This window comes from Rattus rattus, chromosome 8 (assembly GCF_011064425.1).
Source record: "Rattus rattus isolate New Zealand chromosome 8, Rrattus_CSIRO_v1, whole genome shotgun sequence".
NCBI lineage: Eukaryota > Metazoa > Chordata > Mammalia > Rodentia > Muridae > Rattus > Rattus rattus.
The window spans coordinates 40535705-40561814 of NC_046161.1; the positions used below are offsets into that span (position 1 = coordinate 40535705).

A 26110-nucleotide genomic window follows, 5' to 3' on the forward strand; every position below is an offset into this window, starting at 1 on the left:
TATTCCTACCTCGCTAGGCGCGGCGGAAGCTTAGAAGTTGCTGCTGACCCTCGACGTTTTCACTGCCTGTCCCCAGAGGGGGGCACTAGGGAGCCGGCGCCTCAGGAACAGGGACCCACGCGGGAAGGTCGAGCTCGCCCGGTGAGGTCACGGTTGCCATGGCTTCGGGCAGTGACGCGCGTCCGCACGTGACGCGCGGTTGCCATGGCGCCGGGCGCCCGGCGGCGCGGGAGCCCCGCCTCTCGGAGTGACGTCTGTCGGCAACCCCCCTCTTTCGGCCCCCCCGCGCCCCCTCCCCCCCGGCCGGCTCCCCGCGGCCCCGGAGGTTTCACTGCACAACAAGATGGCGGCGGCGGCGGCGAGCGGAGCTGGCGGGGCTGCCGTGGCCGGAGCAGGGGAGCTGGGCCGGCCGGTCGCCTGCTGCCTCCGCCCGCCGCGGGGCCCTGGCAGCCCCCGCCGCAGTGCCCCCGGCCGCCTGCCCGCAGCGTCCCACAGCCCCGGCCTCCCGCGGGTCGATGGCTCCTCCCGCTCGCATCGGCTACTACGAGATCGACCGCACCATCGGCAAGGGCAACTTCGCTGTGGTCAAGCGGGCCACGCACCTCGTCACCAAGGCCAAGGTAGTGGCGCTGGGGACCGCGCAGCTGCGGGCTGCGCTGCCCGGGGGGCGTTGCAGGGCGGCAGGGCCAGGGGAGTCCGCGATTCCCCGGGGCTCGGGTCAGGGTCAGCAGTGGGGACCAGTGCGGGCGGGAGAAGGCAGGGACCTCAGAGAGGAGGGGTTCCGGAAGGGGGTGGGACACCGGGAACTTAGCAGCTGGACACCGAAGAGGTCCCCAGGGCTGTGCGCAGGGTCCGGGGGGGGGGGAACTGGAAAGGAGGCGTTGGAACTCTCAGGGGGCCGGCGGACTGCAAGCCAGGAAGACTCCGGAACCAGCAATTAGGAAACCATCAGAATGAGGGCAGGGGCATATGAAATGTGGACCACAGGATGGGGGGCGGGGGGGGGGTGGAGGAAGACGCGCAAACTGGCTGCCTCAGACTTCCCAGGACGGCTGGGGCATGGACGGAGGAGGGTATGCGGTGGGTGCAAGGCACCGGGAGATAAGGACCTGGCACCTATGCCAGAGAAAGGAATCCACGTTTGATTATTTAAGACTGGTTGATGGTGTCAGTTGGAAGCCTGAGGAGTATACTTGATTATTGGAGGAGGCAGTGAAGAAAACGGGGAAATATGGGGAAGAATGGAATGGACCCATGACCAGATGTCCCAAGGGTCAGGGTTCCTGGTGGCACTAGCTAACCAAGGGTTAAACAATTTAAGAGAGGTGGTTTGCTGGTTATTTTTAGTTGTTAGAGGGTCTGGAATTGTGGGCTTTGTAGAGCTCGGGGTGGGCTTTTCAGTAGGGAAGGTTCGTGGGATTGACACTACAGAATTACACTCATTTGGGCCCTTTGGTTCCCAAGGGATTTAAGGAGCCGTAGTAGGGAAATTGGCCAAGGTCAGCTAGGAAACCATGTATGTATACTCATACAGTATTTTTTTTTTTTTTAAAGGAAACAGACGTAGCAGTTTTAGATATCTTCCTTCATTGAGAGTATCGAGGAATCATTTAGTTTTGATGGAACCCACAAAGCCCACTTGAATTCCCAATTATTCTTTGCTCAATATCTCACTAAAATGAATCTTTTAACATAGTCATTCATTATATTTAAAACAGTAGCTTGAGTTTTTCTTCAGCCTGGCTAATGGAAAACCTTTACCATCTATGCGACTTCCTACCCGAGACACACGACTCCCCTCACCTCCTCACCCTAGCCGCTGTTTATCTTAGCCTACCTTGTTTTGGCTTTTATGGCCGTCACTCCCTGCCAGAAACCTAGTGACTTATCTGGGCCTTGACTCCTGCCTACTGGCAACCTGAAAGTTCCTTTCCTTGCCTCTCTCTGTCAAAGACTACAAGGGGCCCTTCTTCCGAGGGCGGCTGGGTGGGTGGCGGCGGCGGAGGAGTGATTGGTCAGTTTCACTTCCTCTGGTGGGACCCCTTCAAGCCTTTTTTGTCAGTTCTTACCAGAAGGCCTCAAGTCGTCAGAGCCCAGTGACATACTCAAGTGCGCCCCTCCTGTTGCAATCCCTCAGACCCGCAGCTGTAGTTTGCGCCTGCATCTCCTTACCCCCTACAGTGTGTTTACAGTTGGCCAAGTCAAACTCGTGTTTACAAACGTAATGCCTCGGTTCCTCGTTTTCTCTCCCCCTCTGCTTCTGTGATTATTTTGCTCTGACCTCTGGGAAATGGACTCCACACACATAATTGGTTGTCTGGCTATGTTCTCTATGATTTAAAGAAATTTGAATCTTTATATCAAAATATTGATTTAAAAAAATCCATGACAAGCTGGGTTGAGTGTCTTATACATATAATTGCAAACAGTTGATTCTTAGCTTTATTTATAAAAGGGACATTTCTGTTTTCAGTAGTCAGCAAAGCCAGTGCCTAATTATGGTTGGTCTGGCTGCTTGTGTGTGTGTGTGTGTGTGTGTGTGTGTGTGTGTGTGTGTGTGTGTGTGTGTGTGTGTGTGTTTTCTCTGAGACCTTGGTATCCTTTAGGACTGAAGTCTTTACAGCATTGGCTTGTTTATAGACGGGTGTCATTGTTTATGTTGGTTTTTATCTTTGATCGTTTGTGGTGTGCAGTTACGCAATTCCTATGTATGGAAATATTCAGACTTGAATGAGGCTGAAATGACTGTGACAATGAGTTGCATGTGTGGAAGAGACCACACCAGCATTTGTTTGTGCTTCTGTAGCAGTGTGCAGTTTCCGAGCTCCAGTTCCAAGTGCCCTATCTCTTTGCTACTTAAATGACTCTGACTGATTCACAAGGAGCTGTGCTCAGGGTGATCCATGGGCATATTTTGGCTTGTTCCCTGCTTATCTGAATACATTTTGGAAGGGTCCTTCAACACTGACAGCTGAGATGTGCCCAGCAGCTGCTGACATACGCTGGGATGGCCTATTAAGGCCATGGCTTGGTTATATAATGGCAGGGAAGGTGCCTAGGTACTAGAAGTTGCTGGAGCTGCTGTTACTCAGGAAGCTGGGCTTTTCTCCTCACATCCTGCAGTGTTTTTCTTCCGCAGTCAGGTCAAATAGAGGCAGATGATTGTTCTTCTTCCCTATCTCTTTCTACAATAGGTGATTTATTTGCTCCTTTAAAGGTGTATGATTCTTTTTTCTTTCTGTTTTCTCCTTTATGTCACCAAATGGTCTGAGATTTTTTTTCTTCTTCTAATTGTGTATAAAAAGCAGACACAGGTAATACTGTCAGTAGAAGGAAGTTAGGCAATAGGCATTTTCTATACATTGGAGAACTATTTATGAACCCCTCTTCCTACACGACCCATTCCGAGGACTAAGAAGCTAAAGCAAACTTCATTTATTGACTAAGCTACTGCACTCTGTCCAATAATAAGAGAAGCTGGCCCTCATCCAAACTCTGTTAACTCAAACTTCCCAGAGTAGGACCAGGAGCAAAAAAATAATGAAAAGAAAAGGAACCAAGGGAACCCTTTCTTTCCCTTTTGGTTGTTGGGGCCTTTGCAGCATGGCTTCCAGGTGCTGAGTCTTCACGTTCCAGCACTGCGGTGCTGCCAGCCAGCGTCGCTGCACAAGGCTCGCAGGAACCACAGGCTATGGTCAGCAGCTCACCCTGGCTTTGTCCTACCTACTTTGATTTCTTTTTAAAAAATTTCTTTTGAGACATATTGCCCAAGGTTCTCTATCTTTTTGGTAGAATATTATAAAGTATTAAATTTTTTTTTAAAAAAGCATATTTTCCCCCACCCCTGATTACTTATAGCTTGTTTCCTATGCCTAATTGTACCTCAGTCTAACTGGATGAACAAACGAAGAAGAGCTACATTCTGCGTATATAAAGAACCACACATGACTAGGAAAGCTTTTGACTAAATATTTGTAAGCTGTTATTTCAGCGTGTATCCGTCAGTCGCCTGTCACTGGTTTGTGGTAAGAGCTTCAGCTTGGCCTAGAATGGCCTGGTTTGACTCCTCTGTTGATTAAGGCTGTGGCAGTGCTGGGCCCTGAATACTGGCTAAACCTCTCTGTGCTTGGATTGCTTCATCTGCTGTGGGATGCCAGCAGCACTCACCCCACAAGCCTCAGTGTTGGGCAGGTTAACTGTTATGTGCAATGCTGCCTGTGCAGTGCTGGCACTGAAGGAGTAGGTAAGAAATGTCGTCATTCTCTTCAGGTCCTGGAGGCAGTAAGGTAAGACCGGCTAGCCCCCCCATTATCCTCCCCCCTTTTTAAATTTCACACTCTGGGAAGAGCTATTGACCTCAATCAAGTCCCATTGATTCTGGACCGGGAGATACGAGCTGCATGTCACCATGTCACACTTTCTTTTTTTTTTTTTTTTTTGGTTTTTTTTTTCAGAGCTGGGGATCAACCCAGGGCCTTGCTTCCTAGGCAAGCCCCTCTACCACTGAGCTAAACCCTAACCCCACCATGTCACACTTTCATCCAAGGAGGGGGAAAGCAGTTTGCTACTGTTTCAAGTGCAACTTGAAGTTCCTCCACGTGCTGCTCTAGTCCAAGCTGGTCTGAAACTCTTGCTGACCTTCTTGCCCCAGATCCCTTGGGTGTTGGGATTATAGATATGAGGCACCACATTGGGCTATGAAATTTATGCTGAACAACTTTTCATTTAGCTTGATTTTATTTTGTTTGTCTTTAATATTTTTTTAAACAAGAGACTTATCTGATAAAAAAAACATTGGCTTTTGCTTTGGGCCATCTCAAAATCATTATTAGCAGTGCTGGGGACTGAACTCAGTTACATGGGTATTTGTACCACAGATGCGCATCCTCAATCATTTTGTTTGTCCCCCACCCCCACCTCCCAGATTCTCTGTGTAGCTCAGACTAGCCTGGAACTCCCTGTGGAGCCCACAGAGGTCTTGAATTTAAAAACTCTCTTCTATCTCCATTTCTCAGAAGCTGGATTTAGGTTTGTTGGCTTTTTTCTTCCTTACTTTAAAAATTATCTTCAAATTAACTAATTAATGTAAGTGTACGGTTGTTTTGTTGGCATGGCTGCCTCTGTACCACCTGCAACTGATGCCCCTGGAGGCCAGACAAGACAGTTCACTGGAACTGTTGTGAGCCATCTGCCTTATGGGAGTTGGGGAACCTTGGTCCCCTGGAAGAGCACCCAGTGCCCTTAACCACTGAGCCATCTCTCCAACCCCACATCATTGTTTTTTTTGAGGCAGGGCCAGCTTTCCTTCTCCCCACGCCCAGGTCATCTGGTGGGCTGGGATTACATGCTGTCCCTTGCCTGGCTCAAACTTTCTTTGCTTTTTTTGTAACTAATTTTTGTCATACTGGTGATGGAACAATTTTTTTTTTTGCATGCAATAGTTTCTTCAGAGATTCACTTAAAATTCTATGGAATATATGGAAAATGTTACTACACATTTGCAGCTGGGCGTAGTAGCACATGCCTGTAATCCTAGCACATGGGAGGCTGGGGCAGTTCGAGCTCAAGGCTAGTTTCAAGTTTCATAGTGAGACCTTGTCACAGAGAAACAAACAAAATCAGACACCCCCCCCAACTCTTATCTACCACCCCAAAACAAAATAATTTGCACCTTGCTTTTGTGTACAGGTTTGTTACTTAGAAGGGTTAGTTAGCTTCTAGCACTGGTGCATGCTTCTACCCCCACCCCCAACCCCACCCCCAGGAAAGCATTCTACCACTAAGGATGTATCATCAGGCCAGAATTTTAAAATTTACATGTGTCACAGAGAAAACATTTTGCCCTAAATCCTCGTTCCAGTCTTATCAGTGACATATTTTCGAAGGGCGTGTTTTACTGAAGACTCAGTTCGTGAAGACTCGAAGCATGACTTCTGCCTCTAACCAACAGTGCCATGAGACACATGCATGCGCTCTTTAGGAAGCAGGGACAGAGCCATTAGGAAATAGAGGAGAGGAAAGGAACCCAAAGCAGTTTCTGCATTTCTGCAGTCGGGATGACAGTCCCAGCCCTAGACCACGCAGAGGTGATCGTTAAAGGATGACGGGTTCATTCGTCCCCTGTGATGGGGTCACCCTTTTGCTTCCCTATGAGGTGCTAAGGCCAAGTAGGACTAGCCTTTGCCGAGTCAGAGCCCCAATATTCCACTTTCAGCATCGAAGATGTTTATTTTAACATTCTGACGTTGGTGCCAACTCCCTAGAAAGTCATAGATCTGGCTCAAGCCGGAGGTGCCCAGACCAGTTGTCTCTGGGCCAGAAATGCTGTTTCATTTTCCAAGTATCAGTCTGGCTAGTGTTTTTTGGTGTATGGCATAAAAGAGGGTGAAATCCATGCTCTGAAAATAAAAAGAAATGTTCTTTATTTATAAGAGGCTCTGAAGTTGTGAAAGATACCTAAGACATTTCTGCTGTGAGTGGAGTCTTCCCCAATTCATTCATTCATTCATTCATTCATTCATTCATTCATTCAGGAAGGTTGTTTGATGGGCTCCAGCTTTGGATACATTATTGAAAAAGAGACACATACAAACAAAACAAGACAAACAAACAAAAACCCGCCTGGGATATACTTTGATTTATTTTTAAATAAGTCATAGAGATCAGCCCCACCACCAGGAGGGCTTAAAGGCAATGCTCCTGCACACACAGTAGATAAGTAAGAGAAGTGACAAGAGTCTCTACAAAAAGCAAACAGACTCAGTACCAGCGGTGGGACATGTTTTAGATCCCAGTGCTCTGGAGACAGGCCAGCAGATCTCTCTTGAGTTGAAGGCTAGCGTGGTCTACGTAGGAGTTCTAGGACAGCCAGGGCTGTACAGAGAAACCCTGTCTCAGAAAGCCAAAACCAAATCAAACAACCACCACCACAACAAAAACCACTCCTCAGTACCATGGAGAAAAGGAATGGGCTGGAGACTGGGGAAGGATGTAACTCCAGATAGGCCCTGGAAAGCAAGATGGGGCTGTACTGAGACCTCAATGGTAAGGACAATCCAACTTTGAAAGACTGAGAAGACAGAACATTCTAAGCAGAAGGAATGGCAAGTGTCCTGGAGTCAGAGAGGACCATCCAAAGCTTAGACCCAAGGCCATGTGGCTAATGCTTCAGTACAGAGGATGGATGGCCAGGGATGAGTTCAGACAGGGAGAAGGGCTGGGTTCTGCAGGCCTTCTAGTATACAGTGTGAATTAGCCGTGAGCGGGAGGTTGACATCAGAGAGCAGCACAGAAAAATGTGGGCAACCTCTGCTTGGTGTGCTTTCAACCCATGCTGATTATTTTATGGTTTGTCTATTTACTTAGCTATTGAGGCAGGGGAGGCAAACCTAATAGCACAGATCCTTTTCACTGTTAGATAATGCCATGCATGTTACACACGAACATGATCCTTGTTGAGTTTATTGGGCACAAAAAGGAAGACACCATCTTACACAACTCGATATAAGGAAAAGAGAACTGTTCATTTGGAGTTTTTAATTTGGCTCTGATTTCTGGCATGAGCTATACTGTTCTCTGTGTGGCTGTCTGACCGTCACCTATCGGGGGTTTCCTGGTCCATCTTATTTCAGAGTAACTCCCTTATTGGTGTGTTGGTAGAGTTGGAGTGTTCCATGGGTGACTTAGGAGAGTGTCCAGAATATAGTCCTCTGGGCTTCTGTCCTAGCACAGTAAACCATCTCTGAATAGATCGCCAAGGTAGCATCCTTGCAAAACCTTGGCAGTCTGGGGTGAGTGAGCTTGGAAGCTCTTTGTTTAACCTGTTCAGAGTGGAATCTTGTCAGCTAGTGAGGAACTGTTGCATGGGCCGTCATGAGGATATTTCTATCAAGTGTGTGACCCTTGGTACACAAGGACTCTACCACTCAGAATTAAGCCTTTCAAAGAGGTAGGAGTCCGCTGGGTGTGGCACACATCTGTAATCCCAGCACTTTGCAGGTGGAGGGAGATGAGGAGCTCAGGGTTCTGCTCTTAGAAGATTGCAGGCTAATCCAAGTTTAAATCTGAAAGAAAAATAGGAATCAGATCATGAGCACGTCACAACATTTTCCAGAGAATCAATAGGAAGGATAAGAGACCCCAGTGCCTGTTTAGATTTGTCTGTGTGGGCAAGGCTTACTTTTTGGCTAAAGTTAAATTTAGGTTTTGATTAAGAAGTTCTGCCCAGTTTCAGCTCTAACACTTGCTCGCCAACAGCGTGTCCTTTGTTACAGCTCCCTGCAAATATGCACATCCAGGTCCCCATGTTTTTCCTTACCTTTTCTCTCTCTCCTCCCCTCCCTCACTCCCTTTTCTTCTTGAGAGGTATGTTCTCACTGCATAGCTGTGCCTTCATAGACCTGTTCAGTCAGATACATACCCTGGGGTACAGGTGGGGCTGACAACCCTTTATCCAGAGTCCCTCTTCATCTGGCTCTAATTTCTGGTTTGAGGGCCATCTATACATGCTCTCCATCACTGTCCTCAGGTGACAGTGCATACACATTCACTACATACACCAGGCTGGCCTGGACTCATAGTGATCTGCTTGCCTTTGCCTCCTTCGTACAATGATTAGAGGTGTGGCTGCCATAGCCAGTTTATGGGTGGGGACTGAACCCAAGACTTTACATAGAGTAACGTGGGTCTGACTGTCTTTTAACCTACTAGATAGACCAGGCTGGCCTCAGAGATCTGCCTGCCTCTGCTTCCTGAGTGCTGATATTAAAGGCGTTTGCTACCACGCCAGCCAGCTGACCTTATAGTACCTAGAACTAGCAGCCTAGCAAACATTTGGAAAATAGAAATAGGGGCTGACGAGATGGCTCAGCGCGTAAGGTACTTGCTGTGCAAGTGTGAAGACTGCATCTAGGTCTGGAGCTCCCAGAGCATGGCGAAGTCGTGCCGGGAGCAGAGGTGGGGCTCAGTAACTAGCCAGCCTGGACTAATTGCTCCAGGTTCTGTGCAGGGAGGGGCTTGGAGAGATGGCTCAGTGGTTAAGAATGCTTCCTGCTGTTCTAGAGGACCTGGATTTGGGTTCCCAGCACTCACATCAGGTGGCTTCCGGGGATCTGACACCTTCTTCTGGTTTCCACAGGCACCTTCACCCTGTGCTGAGTGTTCACACGGGCACACATGTATGAACCCAAACAATAAAAGACAGTATTAAAAAACATAAAAATGAAACTGGAGAATGATAGAAGATACCCAGTGTGTTGACATCTGGTCTCCCCAAGTGCAAGCATGGTTGTGCATACCTGTATGCACATGCAACCTCTCCCCACACATACACACAAGTTGTGGGATGCATATACATGGTTGCACACACCTGTACCCAGGAACTGGCTTTTCCCTGCTGTGTGGGCTGGAGGTGGGGTCAGCAGGTTTGGCACCAGGTGTCTTCACTTGCCGAGCCATCTTGTCGGCCCCTCTGTATTTCTTAGTTGTGTTTCATAAATATGTATAATGATTTCTTGCATCAGTTTAAGGACTGGCTGCTGTTTATTTCCTGGAAAATCATTATTTTTAAAATAAAAAAAGGGCAACTTTTATTTTCTATTGTTTGATAGGATAGCACAGTTTAAGAATTTAGTACGATTGCGTACCTAGTGCTTAGTGTGATTTAAATGTTCGCTGAGTGGAGGAGTACGAGGAGGACCGTAGCTGTGGCTCCAGGGTTAAGAGCTGATGCTGCTCTTACAGAGGACCAGAGCTCAGTTCTCAGCACTCACGTCAGATGCCTTACAACCATCTGAATCTCCAGCTTCAGGGGCAACTGTCACCCCTGGCCTCTGTGGGCACCTCCACTCTATATGTTGCCCACCCCATCCATATAAATAAAAATCATAAAAAAATGGATCTTAAAATATGTGGAAAAAGATAAAAATTGGGGGTTGTTATATTTTCATCTTTGGGGGTTATAAATTACATTTATGGTGTGTGTACATGTGTGTAAGTGTGCATACTCGTCTCAGTGTATAATGTGAGTTAGAGAATACCTTCTGGGAAGTCTCTCCTACCCTGCGATCCTAGGGATGGGGTAGGATGGGGATACAGGTTAGCGGGCCCAACAGGCCCTTACTTCTTCAGCCAGGTCTCTGACCCCGATGTATTCACATGCCCAGACTGTCCTTGAACTTACAGGTACGAGCATCCCCTCCGTCCAGCCTCCGGAAAGCTGGCCTACAAGCATGCATCTCCCTTCCTGGAGGAACCCCTTGTGCTATGTTTTATGTGATGCTAGGTCAGGGCTCAGACCCAGGGCCTGGTGAGTGCTTGGCAAACTGTACCACAGAGCAGCATCCCCAGCGATGCACCCCTTGTTTTAAATGGAAAGCTCTTTCAAATCCAGCTCATGGGAGTTCCTTCCCGTACTTTACACCCCAGACATGGCCAGTTCAGTCAGCAAGCGCCTCCAGCTTTCCTTCTCCCTTCTGCTTTGAGGTGCTTCTCTATGTCAGACTGTGGTCTCTTCCAGAAAGAACTTCAGACCTCTTGTTCTTTGCTTTATAACTACACGATCCAGTTTAAAAAACAAAACAAAATAAGACAAAACCCCTCTATTTTCCAAACTGGCCAGTAATCTTCATTTCTTTAATTGACCGTAACCATCTGTGGATTAATGCTACTATTGTTCTCGTGCCATGTATATGGAGAGAGCAGCTATTGGTAAAGAAATTAGGCTTTGGGGTTGGGGATGTAGTTCAGTGGTTAGAGCGCCTGCACCAAGCTTAAGGCCCTGTTCGATCCCAGCTCAAAAAAAGAACCAAAAAAAAAAAAAAAAAGAAATTAGGCTTCATTACTCTCTTAGTTAAAGGAGCATTTGAGTACTTGTCGTGTATGGAGCAAAATGGAGGGAGGAAGAGCGGCCGAGTTCAGCGCAATATATTCCTTTACCTCAACCACACAGTCTATTTTTACTGCCCCTCTTCTACCATTTTCCCTTTTCTTCTGCTCACAAAAATAACATTGTGCTCCTGGAACAACGTTGGGGAAAATCAGGAAATTATGAAGAAGCAGACGGGAAAATGTCATCCATAATCCTGACACTCAGAGACCGTGGTTACTGATACTATAAATGCTCTTGCCGGCCTAGGTACTGAAACTAGTTAGGTCCCGTTACGACTGCTGTGTTTCTACCTCTCTGACCCTCTTTGTCCTGTCAGCGGCAGCCATTCATAAGCATATGGTTACACGAATGTGACTACTGTTGTGTTTGTTTGTTTGTTTTGAACCTTTTCCATAGTTTTTTATTTCATAATTTTTACTTTTTTTTTAAAATGTGGCAGCTGTGTTGGCACCCAAGTTTTTGGAGTATTTTTGATTTTTTGCTTTAGATAGATAGTTAAAAGTGAAATTACTGGGCCAGAGGGCACACATGTTTGTGAGACACCAGATACTTATATTGCCACATTGCTTTCCAGAAAGATTGCACCAGGGTTAGCCTTGGCAGCAGTGGGTGAGAAGGCCCTCCAGCAGCCGGCAGCTCTGGCTGTCTGTCTGACCTGGTCCCTCTGCCTGTGTTGGCCTGGGGGTCTCCTGCCCCTGTAGACGCAGTCCTCAGACGTACCACTGGTTGGAAGAAGGGCTGCTTGCCCCATCTCTAGCTTCTCGGAGGCGTTTCCCTGAGCCACATTTGTGGATCTAACCTTCCCTGGCTGTTCATGAATCACCCTTCTGTCTGGACCTCTCATAGAGGAACATGAACGGCAAGAAGAGACTGTTGAAGGAAGGAGAAACGGAGAGTCACAGAGACAGGCTGTTTGTTGACCACCTGATCCTTTTCTTTGTTCCTCTTTGTTCCTTAGTTATTTACTTTTGAGACAAGTTCTCATTATGTAGCCTAAACCTACGTCGACCCCAAACTCCCCTGCCTTCACCTACAGGTGTGGGCCGCAGTGTCCAGCTTTGGTTTATGTATTATTTTTATTACATTTGTTTTGAATTTTAGGCCTGGAACAGAATCCATACGTTACCATTGATGCTTCCCCTTCTCAATGTATGTGTAGTGTTGGAGACCAAATCCAAAGCTAGGCAAATGTTCTACCGCTGAGCTACACTCAGCCACTGGTATTACATGAGCTTAAAAAGAAAATGTGTGTGTGTGTGTGTGTGTGTGTGTGTGTGTGTGTGTGTGTGTGTGCGCGCAGAAGTGCCCATAGAGATAAGGAGGGGTGTCCGACCCTTGGTCACAAGTGTTTGTGAGCCACTCCAGTGTTGGGATCAATCAGAACTCTTATCCTCTGATAGAACACTGGTAACCACTGAGACATCTTCCCAGCCCAAGTACTTTTTAAAAACCTCTGTGGGCTTCCCTGCCTCCTTTTTCCCTTGCAGTAGGCTTAAGAAACACATTGACTAACATTTGAACGTAGGGCCAAGGGATTTTTCTTTGCACCAGTTGGCGTTCCTTCGTCTTACATTAAGCATGCCTGTATTCATTATGACTTCCAGTGTGGCTTTGTTTTTGAAACAAAACAGGAACTTAAGACATTGATAAAGTGGTATGAGTTAAGTCCTTGACTTTTATGTTCTCTCTCTCTCTCTCTCTCTCTCTCTCTCTCTCTCTCTCTCTCTCTCTCTCTCTCTCTCTCTCATCTCTTGCCCGAGTCTCACCCATATCTAATTTGACTTTACTTTAAAAACTTTGCTAAATTTGTTTCAAGTTGAATGCTTAGTTTTTAACCAGTGCATTCTCATACCCCCCATTTTTTTTTATCAGTTTACTTGATATTTAATTAAATCCCATCACTGTGACGCGAAGAGCAATTAGTATGAATAGGTATGAAAACAAACCAACCAACCTAGGGCCTGGGTGTGTGGCTCAGTGGTAGAGTGTGTGTCCGTCATGTGTGAGCCCATGGGGTCCACCCGAGCCCTGGAAGGTACCTGCTGGTAAGGCACAGACAGCAACAGTGACAGCAGAGTCCCCACGTGTACAAGGTCCACGCTGAAGCGGGGGAGGCTGCATACTGTGCGGAGAGCTTGTCTGTCACTGTGCCTGCCGTGGCTTATAAGAGCATCTGAGGTAGGTGGGTTTAAACCAGTGAGCGCCTTTAGAGGATGTCTTCTCGGATGTGTCTCTATGAGATAATTATTGAACTTCAAAATAACTCAGCATGCAAAATAATGGGTTTCATTATAACATTTTTATACATACATGTGCTTTTACTTGAATTAATTTAAAATTTAAGTAAGCTAAAGCGGCTAGGAGTTTGAGGACAAATATTTTACAGAGTTTTTTACTATCCTATATACTTTTGGGTGATATTTTTGTCCATTTATGTTGAAATTTGCATGAATTGAACTGAATTTGATAACAGGCCACGATGTTTAAAAAAAAAAAACTCGGAAGGAAAGAGCCCCACGTCTCTAGATGAAAAGGTTTGTATCTGTTCACTGCCAGTGAGTGTTCCATGGAACAAGTTGACATTTTCATGTAGTAACTTGTTTTCTGTCTCTGGCAGGCAGTCCTCCTCGGATGCCATGAGAAACAGAATTGTTTTTATTGTGGAAGGCAGGAACAGAGCTGTGTGTTTCTTAGATTGCTCCGGCACCTGCAGGATTCCTTACTTCTGTCTCTCTGCTTCCTGCCTCCTGTTGTCCTCTCCTTCTGTCAAAATGTTCCGATGTTGCATAAGCAATGTTCTGACAATACCTGAGTTTTTTAGTAGGCTTTTTTTTTTTTTTAAACCCGCAAAATAATGTTTTTAGTGATTGTATGTTCTTGGCTTACTTTCCAGTTCTGACTCAACAGCCCTACTGTTCTTCTAGCCGAATGGGGTAGTTGTATCTGGCTGTGATCTTTGTGTCCCAGTCAGCTGCAGAATTGGGACTTTTGCATGTTGTACCTAAATAGCTCCTGTGAATGTAGTCGTTCTGGGAGGCAATTAAATGTTGAGCTGGTATTTTCAGACCTCTTTAAGGAATATCACAATGCCGGTGAAGAAAATAGCTTGTTTGAAGCTTGTTACTCATGAGCCTCTGACATGTAGAAGAGGAGCCAGTGATTTGAGCCCACTAGCTCTGACTTCATTGGCTTCCTTTTGAGTCAGCAGCTACAGGCCCTAATTGTACCACCAGGGAAAGGGGGAGAGGCACACTGAGCACACTGAGTCACAGTCTCTGCCATGTGTCAATGCTTCTTAATGTTCAAGACCACAAATCCATTTTTGGAGACAGACTATATTTTTTTTATATAACATTTTTTTTTTTTTTTTGCTGTGTGGTGTTACTCATGGCCTTTGGGATATGCGTGGAGGTCAGACGACAGCTTTTAGGAGTTTGTTCTCTTCTTCCACCATGAGGGTCTCAAACCCAGGTCCTCAGGGTTGGCCTCAAGCCCTTTTACCCACTGAGTTATCTTGCCAATCCTAGATTCAATCAATCAATATTTCTTTCTCTCTGTCTCTCTGTGTATATGTCTATCTCTCTGTCTCTCTCTGTCTCTCTCTGTCTCTCTCTCTCTCTCTCTCTCTCTCTCTCTCTGTGTCTCCCCTCCCCTCCTCTCTCTCTCTGTGTGTGTGTGTGTGTGTGTGTGTGTGTGTGTGTGTGTGTGTGTGTGTGTGTCTGTGTCTGTGTCCCCATCTATTTATTTGAGACAGGGTCTCTCTGTGCGTGTATAGCCCTGGCTGTCCTGGAACTCATTCTGCATCCTCCAACTCATAGAGAACTTCCTGTCTCTGCCTCCCAAGTGCTAAGTTTGCACGACCATCCCCCTCCCCTCCACCCTGATTTTTTTTTTAATGTTTCAGTTGTATTATCTTAATTTTTTTCTTACCTAGTGTCATCTTTCTGTTTTTCCAGCTCTTTAGGGGCCCCCCTTTAGCCTATCAGATGGCCTAAGGCCCTCTGCAGCAATGAATGGTTCAGGTGGTGTTAAGGATGTTTCAACTCCACTTGTCCCTCTGTGGTGGCGCCTTGACTTGGGCAGACAGCACTCCCTGGCAGAGCATCCACTCTTTTGTATAGTTCAGGCACAAGATAACTCCTCCAGTGTAAATGTTAAAGCGTATTGACAGTTATGCAGTTATGCAGTACGAATTTAGGATGCTTTGTTCCTCTTACGGGAGGTCACCACAGCGGTCACTGTAGAGGTTACTGCTCATTTCATCAGCATCACCCCCAGCCTCAAGGGGTCACCAATCCATAGATTTGCCTCTTCGGGTTTTTCATATAAGTGGAGTTCATGATACTTAACCTTTTTTTCTCCATCTTTATTAAATCGGGTATTTTTTATTTACATTTCAATTGTTATTCTTAACCTTTTTTAAAAAAATTATTTATTTATTATGAGTACACTGTAGCTGTCTTCAGACACACCAGAAGAGGGCATCAGATTCCATTACAGGTGGTTGTGAGCCACCATGTGGTTGCTGGGAATTGAACTCAGGACCTCTGGAAGAGCAGTCGGTGCTCTTAACCATTGAGCCATCTCTCCAGCCTTAATACTTAACCTTCTTTATCTGACCTTTTTCATGAAATATAGTTAGTTCAAGGTTGAGCCACCCAGCCTTTCCTGGAGTTTCATATGTTCTCATGGCAGGATAATAGTCCTCTGTATAGACAAACTGTATTTTGTTTATCCTTGTATAGATTGCGTGTTGTGATGTCTTTACTTTTTTACCTGGTATGAGTAATGCTATTATAAATATTCATATACAGTTTTGGGGGATTCGTATGTTCTTATTCCCCTCGTATGGATTCCTCATAGTAGAATTGCCTGGTCATATGGTGACCTCATAAAGAGCCGCCAAGTGCTTTCTAGAGTGCCCCGCTTCACCTCCCCACCAGCAGTTTGTGAGGTTTTGGTTCCTCTCCATGGAAGCGCAGCCGTCTGCTTTGGTTTTAGTCATCGGCTGGGTATGAGGCAGCATGGCTTTGTGCTTCGAGCTGCATGCTACCTGACTAATGGTGCAGAGCATCTGTGCACATGCAAACGAGGGCTTTGGAGAAATGTCAGTTTGCTTCCTCTTCCCATTTTACAGTTCCCTGGTCTTCCTTGCTGAGTTAGAGGCGTCATAACTTTTATTTATTTATTTTTACTTTTTTATTGTTGTTTTGAGAAAGAGTCTTGGCGTGTAGCACAGGCAAAGCCCCCATGCTCCTGCCCTGGCCTCTCCATTGCTGGGCTGCAGAGGTGGACCACCCGCACGTGCTGTGCTTAGCTGGTGGTTTCTGGCAGGTTCTAGATACACATTTTGTATCAAATGTACAAAGATTTGCAGATCTTCTCCCCTGATCTGTGACTTGTCATTGACTTTTTTTTTCTTTTTCTTTTTTCCCCACCCCGTCATTGACTTTTTAACAGTATTACATGGCGCACAGGAATCTTACATTTTGACTCTGTTCTTATTTGAACAAAAGGTTCAAATTATATGTAAAGTGCTCTTTTTTTCTCCATGTTCATTGGGCTGATTCCTGTTTTCTTTCTTCCCTCCTCCCTCCTCCCTCCCTCCCTCCTCCTCCCTCCCTCCCTCCTTCCTCCCTCCTTTCCTCCCTCCCTCCCTCCTCCCTTCCTCCCCTCCCTCCTCCCTCCCCCTCCCTCCCTTCCTTCCTCCCTCCTTTTCCTCCCTCCCTCCCTTTCCTCCCTCCTCCCTTCCTCCCCTCCTTCCTCCCTCTCTCCCTCGCTCCCTCCCTTCCTTCCTTCCTTCCTCCCTCCCTTCCTCCCTCCCTTTCCTCCCTCCCCTTCCTCCCTCCCCTTCCTCCTCCCCTTCCTTCCTCCCTCCCTTCCTTCCTTCCTTCCCTTCCTTCCTTCCTTCCCTTCCTTCCTTCCTCACTTTCTTCCTCCCTTCCCTCCTCTCTCCCTCCCTTCCTCCCTTCCTCCTCCTTTTCCCTCCCTCCTTTCCTCCCTCCCTCCTTTTCCTCCTCCCTTCCTCCCCTCCCCCTCCCTCCCTTCCTTCCTCCCCTCCCTTCCCTCCCTCCCTCCCTTCCTCCTCCCTTCCTCCTCCCTCCTCCCTCCCCCTCCCTCCCTCCCCTCCCTCCCTTCCTTCCTCCCTCCTTCTCCCTCCCTTCCTTCCTCCCTCCTTCCTCCCCTCCCTCCCTCCCTCCTCCCTTCCTTCCTCCTCCCTCCCCTCCCTTCCTTCCTTCCTCCCCTCCTTTCCTCCCTCCCTTCCTCCCTCCCTTCCTTCCTTCCTTTCTTCTCTTTTCCCTTTCTATACATTTTTTTTTTTTTTTTTCTTTTTACTTTTTTTTTTTTTCATTTTTGTTTTTTTTTTTCTTTTTTCCCTCCCTCCTTTCCTTTCTTCTTTCCTTCCTTCCTTCCTCTCTTTCTTTGTTTCTTGTTTTTTTTTTTTTTTTTTTTAAATAAGGTCTCCTCTGTGTGTATCCCTGGCTAGCCTGGAACTTGCTGTGTAGACCAGGGATCTCCAACTCAGAGATCCGCCTGCCTTCACCTCAGTGCTGGGATTTGAGGCGTGCTCAGCCAGGTCTCACTGATTTCTTATTTTCATACAGTTATTTCTCCTGGGCATTCTTTTTTTTAAATCCTCAAAGACATCAAAACTTTATCTTTCTGCCTGACATATACCTTATAAGATAATTAAATTTTATTAAATATATAACAAAGAAAGTGATGATTCCCTCTCTAGCGAAAATATATTTATAACCAGATCCCCATTTGAGACTAGGTCTTTTACATTCATTATCTATTATTATAAGTGGTGTGTGTGCGTGTGAGTGTGTGTGTGTGTGTCCAGGATGGTGTGTGTGTGTGTGTGTGTGTGTGTGTGTGTGTGTGTGTGTGTGTATGTTTGGGTGCATGTATGCCATACTGCACGAGGGCAGCTGTGTGGCGTTCGTTCTCTCCTTTCCCCATTACTTAGGGATTGAACTCTGCTGCCAGATATGTGACTTTACCCATTTAGTGGTTTTGCTGGCCGAAGACAGGGTCTCTTATAGAGCCCAAGCTGGCTTTGAATTTCCTGTGGGCCCCAGCTGACTTCTGATATGAAACCCTTGATCCTGAGTCGTCCAAGTGCTGGGATTACAGCTCTATACTTGTTTCTAAGAGTTTAGGTTTTTAAAAATTGCTTTCGTTTTGAGGGAGACTCGTGTAGAAGGCTGGTTCTTCCTCCCAGCCACATGTTCCCAGAAATAAGAGTCAGACTCAAAATATATCTACAGATACCTTGGCCACATGGCGAGGCTTTTCTCTCATTAGATCACAACTAAATTATCTTATTTATTTTAATCAACATTCTGCCAAGGGCTGATTACTGTTGTTCAGGTGTCACGGGTCTGTCTAGTCACATCTTCCTGGGTGTATCTCCTTCTCGTGGCTCTATCTCAGAGTTCTTTCTCCTCCTGGAAGTGCCACCTTCTATTTTACCCTTTCCTGTAGGCCATAGGTTTTAAATTGACAGGTGATACATCCATACAATACACATGTTCTCTATATGGTTATGCTTTTCTTGTTGACCTTGAACTACCTGCCCTCCAGATACCACCTCGAGTACTGGATTATAGGCACCCTACCACGTCTAGCTTCACTTTTCTTTATTTTGAGACAAGGTATCACTCTGTAGCCTGGGCTGGATTAGAACTCATTTTGTAGACCAGTCTGATTCTGAAATCGGAGTAATCATATTGCATGAGGATAGTGTTTCATACCACTCTTTCTTTCTTACATTCTTCTTCCTTTTCCACTGTGTTCCCTGAGCCTTGGAGGGCATGGTGTAGACACCCCATCTGTGAGTGAGCACTCTACGATCTCTTATTCTTACCACTTTAACCACTTGTGAGCCTCTGCCCACTTCAAAGAGAAGATTCTCTGACCAAGGCTGAGAGCTGCCCTAATCTATGGGTATAAACATAAATATTTAGAAGGCAGTATGACATCATGTCCATTTAGCAAAGTAATAGTGGTAGGTCCTACCCCAGTGCTGATGAATGTCCCAGGCATGGGCTTCTGTTCAGGTTTACGAGGAGTGAATTGTCTTGTGCAGTCAGCCTCAAATCCAATTAGAAAGTAGTTGGTTACTTCCTTAATAGGCATGCCACTGTTGTACCAGTAGGCGCTTTTAATTGTATACAGTTTGTAGGGTTCCCAGCTGGTTAAGACAGTTAATGGCAGGTTGGAGAGATGGCTCAGTGGTTAAGGGCACTGACTGCTCTTCCAGAGGTCCTGAGTTCAATTCCCAGCAACCACATGGTGGCTCACAACCATCTGTAATGAGATCTGATGCCCTCTTCTGGTGTGTCTGAAGACAGTGACAGTGTACTTTTATATAATAAATAAATAAATCTTTAAAAAAGAAATAAAAAACAGTTCTTAGGAAAGCCTCTCTCATTACTTTGAGAATTTTTAGAAAAAATCTGTTTTTCCCTCAATTTTTTTCTCATTTAAAAGATGATTTATTTTTATTTATGTATATTCTACTTCTATGTATGTATGTATGTATGTATGTATGTATATATGTATGTATATGGAGTTTCAAACAGTTGTGAACTGCCATGTGTGTGCTGGGAATTGAACCCAGATCCTCTGGAAGAGTAGCTAGTGCTCTTAACCACTGAGCCATCTCTCCAGCTCCCTCACTTTTTAATGGAGAGGGAACAGGAAAAGCATCAAGGTAATTGTATTGGTGCCTAATTCCCTACAGAGAAGGGAGCTGAAAGTTCATCAGCTTGGAAGTGTTAAGCAGGGATGGGGTGAGATGGTAGGTGCTGTAGCGGAGATTGCTATGAATTCAAGGCGGGCCTGGCCTGCGCTCTGAGCTCTAGGTCATCCTGGCTACATAGTGAGAGCCTGTTGAACCTTTTCGCCCTCCTTAAAAGGTTGCAGAGTTCAGTTTAGTGGCCTTGATTTCCCACCTTGGGCCTGACACGTCGACTTCCTGTGACAAGAGGTGCTGCAGTGATGTTGTACTGGTTAGATTCCTGTGGAGTTCAGGAAACTGCTGAAAAATCACAGTTTCTGTGCTGAGGCCTCTTTATCTCTGTAAAACATTAGACATTCCTAAACCATGAACTAGAGCATTCTTTTGGACTCCTTGGTAATGTCTTTCTCCTGTACAAGCCAACTTCAGGGTTACATCAGAGACATTAGAGGCAAAGCATTTAATAAAGTCTGGAGAAGAGAGCTCATTGAAAACTGCATGCTTTTTGTGATAAGATTCTTGTTTTCATTTTGACTGGAATGTTCTAGACTGCAATGCAGGTCCATTAATTCTAAAAGAAAAAAAACCTCGTACATTTATAAGTATAGTTTTGCGTGTCTCATTTTCTTTAAAACAACAACAGAGTATTTGATGAGCCTTCAGACTTTTCCTTAATAAACCTAACCTTGGATTTCAGCATTACTAACAGAAAAATAACTCAAGTAGGTTTCTTTGGGACCCTTGGTCTCCACCCTGGAGTTAAGTGCCACTGAAAATAACCCTGGAATAAAGAGTTTTTATGTGGCAAGTCTTCCTTCTTGAGTGGGCAGAGACCAGGTGGTTCCTTTTCTTGAAGTTTGAGTTTTTCTCAATGTCAGTCTTAACCAAGAGACTTTGCACACCAGTGAGCAACGCGTTAGGAGACGCTAGTTAACAGGAGATAACTGATTTGTTGCCCCAAGAGTTACTGTGCTTGCAAAGCACCTGTCTGCGCTGGAGTTCTACTGTGTGGCCAGCTTTTGTGCTTCCAGCAGAGGCAGCTACCTGTTGGGGCACTAGAAAAGGAGGGAGAGGAGCCAGCGAACATCTATAGCATTCATGGAAGAGGCTTTCCAATTAGAAAGCTTTCGTAGGCTTAACCTTCTTGCCCTAAAGTAACCCAGCGCTTCTTTATGTATTCTGTTGAGGTTTTGGAGCTCGGTGCCAGGAGGGAGAGGACTAAGGAGGAATGTGAAGGGAACATTCAGAGGATGATCCCAGCGTCCACAAAGTGCTGCTTCATAGCCTTGCTCCAGAAATAACCCGCTCACTGTAGGGGAGCCAGAAGAGAGGTGCAGTCGCAGTGTCAGGGTCCTGGGGTGTTGCTCCACTGTGGTTAGAGCTGCGTTTCAGGTGATGTCATTTAAAATTTATGTTTGAAGAACGTTGCCTTTAGAAATTAGAAAAAACAGGTATATTTGGTTTTATCTGTATAAGTGTTTGTATGTCTGTACACCCACTTAGATTTTGGTGCCTATTGGAGACCAGAAGAGGTTGTCTGATCCCCTGAATCTGGAATTAGAGGTGGTTGTGAGCCATCAGGTGGGTGCTAGGAACTGAGCTGTGGTCCTCTGAAAGCAGAGCTGGTGCTCTTAACTACAAAGCAAGCTTTCTAACCCTGGCCTCTGGGAATGTTATTTACCCCATGCAAAAGTCCTCAGCAAAGTTTAGAGTACTATCCTTCCAGATTGGAGGAAATTCATCTCTCCAAACAGGGGCAGGCTCTGCATGGTAGTCATTTAATCCTTGCAGTCCATGTTAAGAGCTTACGTCGATCTTGTAGTCTTTGAGTCATTAAAATTTGATTTAGAAAAGTTAGCATTACCCCTCCGTGCCCTGAAGGTAGGAAGTGTTATAGTTCAGAGGCCCCTTCTAAGTAAGCTTTAAGAGTTATAAATAACATTGAGTGTGGAAATGCATTGCACACAGACTCATAATTAGCAAGTCAGGAAGTTTGACTAGAAGGAATAAATTAACTGCAGTCACTGATGGAGTGAGGTCATGGAAGGGAATGTCGAAGCTGACCCAGGAAGTGACGTATCAGACATGCTGTCCACCTCACCACTGCCTTGGTCTATCTCAGGTGTTTAGTATATGAAGAAATTATTTTCCTTCACTATTTACAGAAGTAAGGGTTCAAAGTGTCAGTGGCAGAGAGAAGCCCTCCAGATTGCCTTCCAGAAAAGCAGTGGAAGTCTGTCATCACTGTCTTTAAGAGTGTTGATTTTTTTCCCCTTTTTCTTAAAAAAACAAAACAAGTGGTGGCTCATGCCTTTAACCCTAGCTATTGGGAGGCAGAGAAGGGTAGGTCTTTGTGAGTTTGAGGTCAGACTGGTCTACAGAAAACCAAAACCAACCAACCAAAAACCAACAACAAAAATTTTTTTCAACTTTTCAAAACAGGGTCTCACTGTGTAGCCATGGCTGTCCTAAAACTCACTATGTAGATCAGTCTGGCCTGGAACCTACAGAGATCCCCCTGCCTCTGCCGTCTGAGTGCTGGTATCAAGGGTATGTACCACCACACCTGCCATTTTTTTTCCTGATGTTAGAGATTGAACCCAGCTAGGAAGGAAGCACACAACCAAGGCTCCTGAGGTGTCTGGCCAGAGCATACTTGTGTGTAATGTGTGTGTGTGTGTGTGTGTGTGTGTGTGTGTGTGTGTGTGTGTGTGTGTGTAAATGGGTGTGCCCCTTATCCCCTCCTAAAGCAGAAGATTCAGACAGCAGTGTAGACCCGCACCTTCCTTCTTGTGTTTGGTTGGAGTGTTTCTCTCTCAGCCGTGTGAGGAACTTTCTCCTTCCTCTCTTCTGTTACATGGAAGGACGTGCTTTACTTTTACCTATTGAGTTACTTTCAATCCATTGCTCAGAAAAGAGCAGAGGAAGTTTTTAAAGATACTATTGATTATAGACCAGATTGGCCTTGGTTTTATTGTCAAGGATGACTGAAACTTTTGATCTTCTTCCTCTACCTTCTAAGTGCTGGGAATACAAGCATGTGCCACAGGTTTTTTTCTTTCTTTTTTAAAATGGGTTTTCTGCCATGCTAAGGGTCAGATCTTGGGCCTTGTGCATGTTAAGTAAGCATTCTACCATCTACCAATGGCACCAAGTACCATTGTACTAAGTCACAGCCCTAGCACCAGAGGATGTCTTTGTTACAGCTTTGTGTATTGATTAAGTCATAATAGAAACTTGTAATTAAATTAAATCTGTATAATGTGTTCATAAGTTTCTTATTTAAGCCTATCTGTGATCCTATGAGGTAAACACATTATTTTACTTACTTTTGTTTTACAGTAATTGGGGATCACCCCCAGGCCCCAGCATGTGTGCCAGGCAAGTTCCTTCCAAAGCCTAGTGCAGCACTCTACAGAAGAGTTAGCCCTCAGAGGTGTAGGGGGAACCAAGGTCAGAGAATCACTTGGAGCACAGGTCCTGCTGCATGTCTGTAATGGAGAAGTGAGGGAAGGCGGGAACCTGGGAGGGGCAGAGGCGCACCTGTCATTCTAGAAATCAGGGTCCTGTGTGCTAAGCAGGAGAAGACTAGATAACAGTCTGTGACAGAAAGGGTGTGTGGGGCTGGAAGACCTTCACAGCCTAGTGCTGCCTGGAAGTGCAGAGTGGTAAACCAAAACATGGGGGCTCTTGAGAAAGCTGGCATCTTCAGCCCTCCATAGAAGACGCCAAGCAGCCAAACAGCATTCAAATCTTTTTCTAGGAATGCGCTGGCCTGAGGCCATAGGAGGAGTTCAGCTAACAGTGAACACAGGGTTTTCTTAGAAGCCTCAAGGTTAGGGAGGAGATGATAAGGTGCTAATGGCAAGGCCTGGCTGTTGGTAGTTTGGGCCTCACAACAGAGCCTTCTTCCTTTGGAGCCCTCTCCATTCTAGGCAGGAGTAACTCATCTCATAGCTGGGGTCCAGAGAGGAGGATGCTGAGCTGATCACTGGTACAGTTCATGCTGTATACAGTTAACACTCCTTGGAGCCTTCTGTCTTTACTGCCATTTGTTGAGTTCCACTCCATCCTCTGTACTTCATGGAGTTCCTCCTAGGCCCTCCGTACTCAGTAGCGTGGGAGGGTGAGAGTACCTAGTTTCCATCGAGGGCAGCAGGTGTTGAGCTGTAACTTGTTCAGATCTTTCTGTGTTTTCAGTAGCAGAGCTGAGAGGCTTAAGTGGGGCTGCAGGACTGGAGGCCCTTGCTTGCTCTCTTGCTGATAACCAGGCTGCAGGTGCCAGAGCTGAGCACTAGAATTCCAGTTTCAACTGACCCTAACCAGCATCTCACCAGTGTTCTCCATAAAGGCGTCGCACTGTGGCCTGCTGAGGATGAGCTGAAAGACTAGAAGAAACCCCAAGGAACATGACTAATGGAGGTGCTGAGTATGTATATAACATAGAGGGTTGGGGAGGGCCGGTGAGATGGTTTAGTGGTAAAGGGACATGCTAACAAGGGTGACAATCTGAGTTCAAGACCCAGGAACCTACATGATAGAAGGAGAAAACCAATTCCTGAAACTTGCCCTCTTCCACACGTGTGCTGTGACTTGTACATGCACACCTGTGTACCTGTGACCCCCACCCCCATGCACAAAAGAAATACATTTTTAATATTTTTTTAAGGTTTATTTATTTATCATATACAAGTACACTGTAGCTGTCTTCAGACACATCAGAGGAGGGCATCAGATCCCATTACAGATGGTTGTGAGCCACCATGTGGTTGCTGGGAATTGAACTCAGGACCTCTAGAAGAGCAGTCGGTGCTCTTAACCGCTGAGCCATCTCTCCAGCCCCCTTAATATTTTTTGAGACAAGATTTTTCTGTGTAGTTCTGGATGTCCTAGAACACACTGTATAGACCAAGCTGGTCTTGAACTCAGAGATCTACCAGTCTCTGCCTCCCAAATGCTGGAATTAAAGGTATATATAACTATTGTCTGGCAATTTTTACTATTTTTAAAGGTGTGGCTTTAATATAAATTTAGTTCTGTCTCCAAGTCCTTCTGCATAGAGGTTAAAGCGCTCCTGAGGTGGCGATGGTAGTGTGGGATCTCAGCTTTCGATTTGGGAGATGTTATTACACATCTGTATACATGGAAACCTATAATCATGACCATGAATTCTCCCATTCCAAAGTTAGAGGAAGGAAAGGTTCAAAATGTCAGGTGCCTGTCGACTTTTCTATCTCCAGTTTCAGCATTGTCCTGCAATCTTGAGTACTTTTTGGGTAACACCTTTGATGTACTTCCAAGGACCATTGTGGGGAGTGTTAATAGGGAGGGTGATGTTTTGATGAAGTAATCACTTGGAAACTGTGATTCAGCGTTAGTCATGGGCTTTTCTGCTAGGTTACATTCTCCTGTCTCTGGCCTTAATTGTTGCAATTGAGTCTAAGCCATTTAATTACACAACCACTAAGGAGACTGACTGACCTTAGTGGTCTCCCAATGCCACTGGCAGGTAGCAAAAGCATTCCTCTGTATCAATTAGTGTTGCCTCTGTTTGGAGAGCGTTAGTACACTTTCTGGGTTATGCTCAGCAACATTACAAAGACAGTAACCGTGTCAGGAAAACGCTGTTTACAGTTTTAACTAATGGTGATTAAAAAGTGGCATTGTAGACTAGGAACTGTTCAGAGTACTGGAAGCTCTTTCAGAGGACCCGCGTTTCTTTCCTATATGGAATCTCACGTTACTCCCTCTGTTTCTCCAGTTCCATGGAATCCCCCCATACCCTCTGTCTGGCCCCTGTGAGCACCAGGCACACACAGGGGACACAGATATGTGTGCAATTAAAATACTCGTATACATTAAATAAATAAGTAAATCTTTTAGAAAGTGGCAATGTAAAATTAGTGACAATGGAAACAAATGGGATTTCTAGACATTTATTTTAGTAGTTAATGCTTTTGCTTTCATTGTTTATTTTTTGTTGTTGTTGTTTTGTTTTGTTTTTTTTCTGGAGCTGGGGAACAAACCCAGGGCCCTGCGCTTGCTAGGCAAGCGCTTTACCACTGAGCTAAATCCCCAACCCCACTTTCATTGTTTTGCCACAGGGCTTTACTATGTAGCCCAGGCTGACCTGAGCCTGAGGTCCTCCTGCCCAGGTTTCCCAAGTGCTGGGTTATAAGTGTACACCACTGCTTCTCGCTCTCTGCCACACATTTCTGAGTGTTAGTGTTCCTGCCCCACACATTAGGATCAAGAGGAGAGTCATAGTTTCTGCTTTCTAGAGTTTAGTTTGTTCCTCCTGACTCAACTTTGCCTTCAACGTCCAAGGCTCTTCTCTATGTGGTGTGCCTTCCCCTCTCTCTTACTCTTTTTCTTCATAAGTATTTTCTACTAATAATTAAAAATGCTTTTTATTCACATGTATGTGTGTGTCTATATGTGGGTATCTGCATGTATGTGTGACTGGGAGAAGG

The 26110-nt window shown here is 45.7% G+C and overlaps 1 protein-coding gene across 1 annotated transcript in view; it reads left to right on the forward strand.

Annotated features, from left to right (window-relative positions):
- The first annotated feature begins 343 nt into the window (after positions 1-343).
- The window catches only part of Sik3 (SIK family kinase 3), a 208245-nt gene continuing 182478 nt past the window's right edge, over positions 344-26110 (forward strand). The window contains 3 exon segments of the mRNA XM_032909579.1: positions 344-392; positions 395-442; positions 445-620. Coding sequence (XP_032765470.1) covers positions 344-392; positions 395-442; positions 445-620 — 273 coding nt within the window.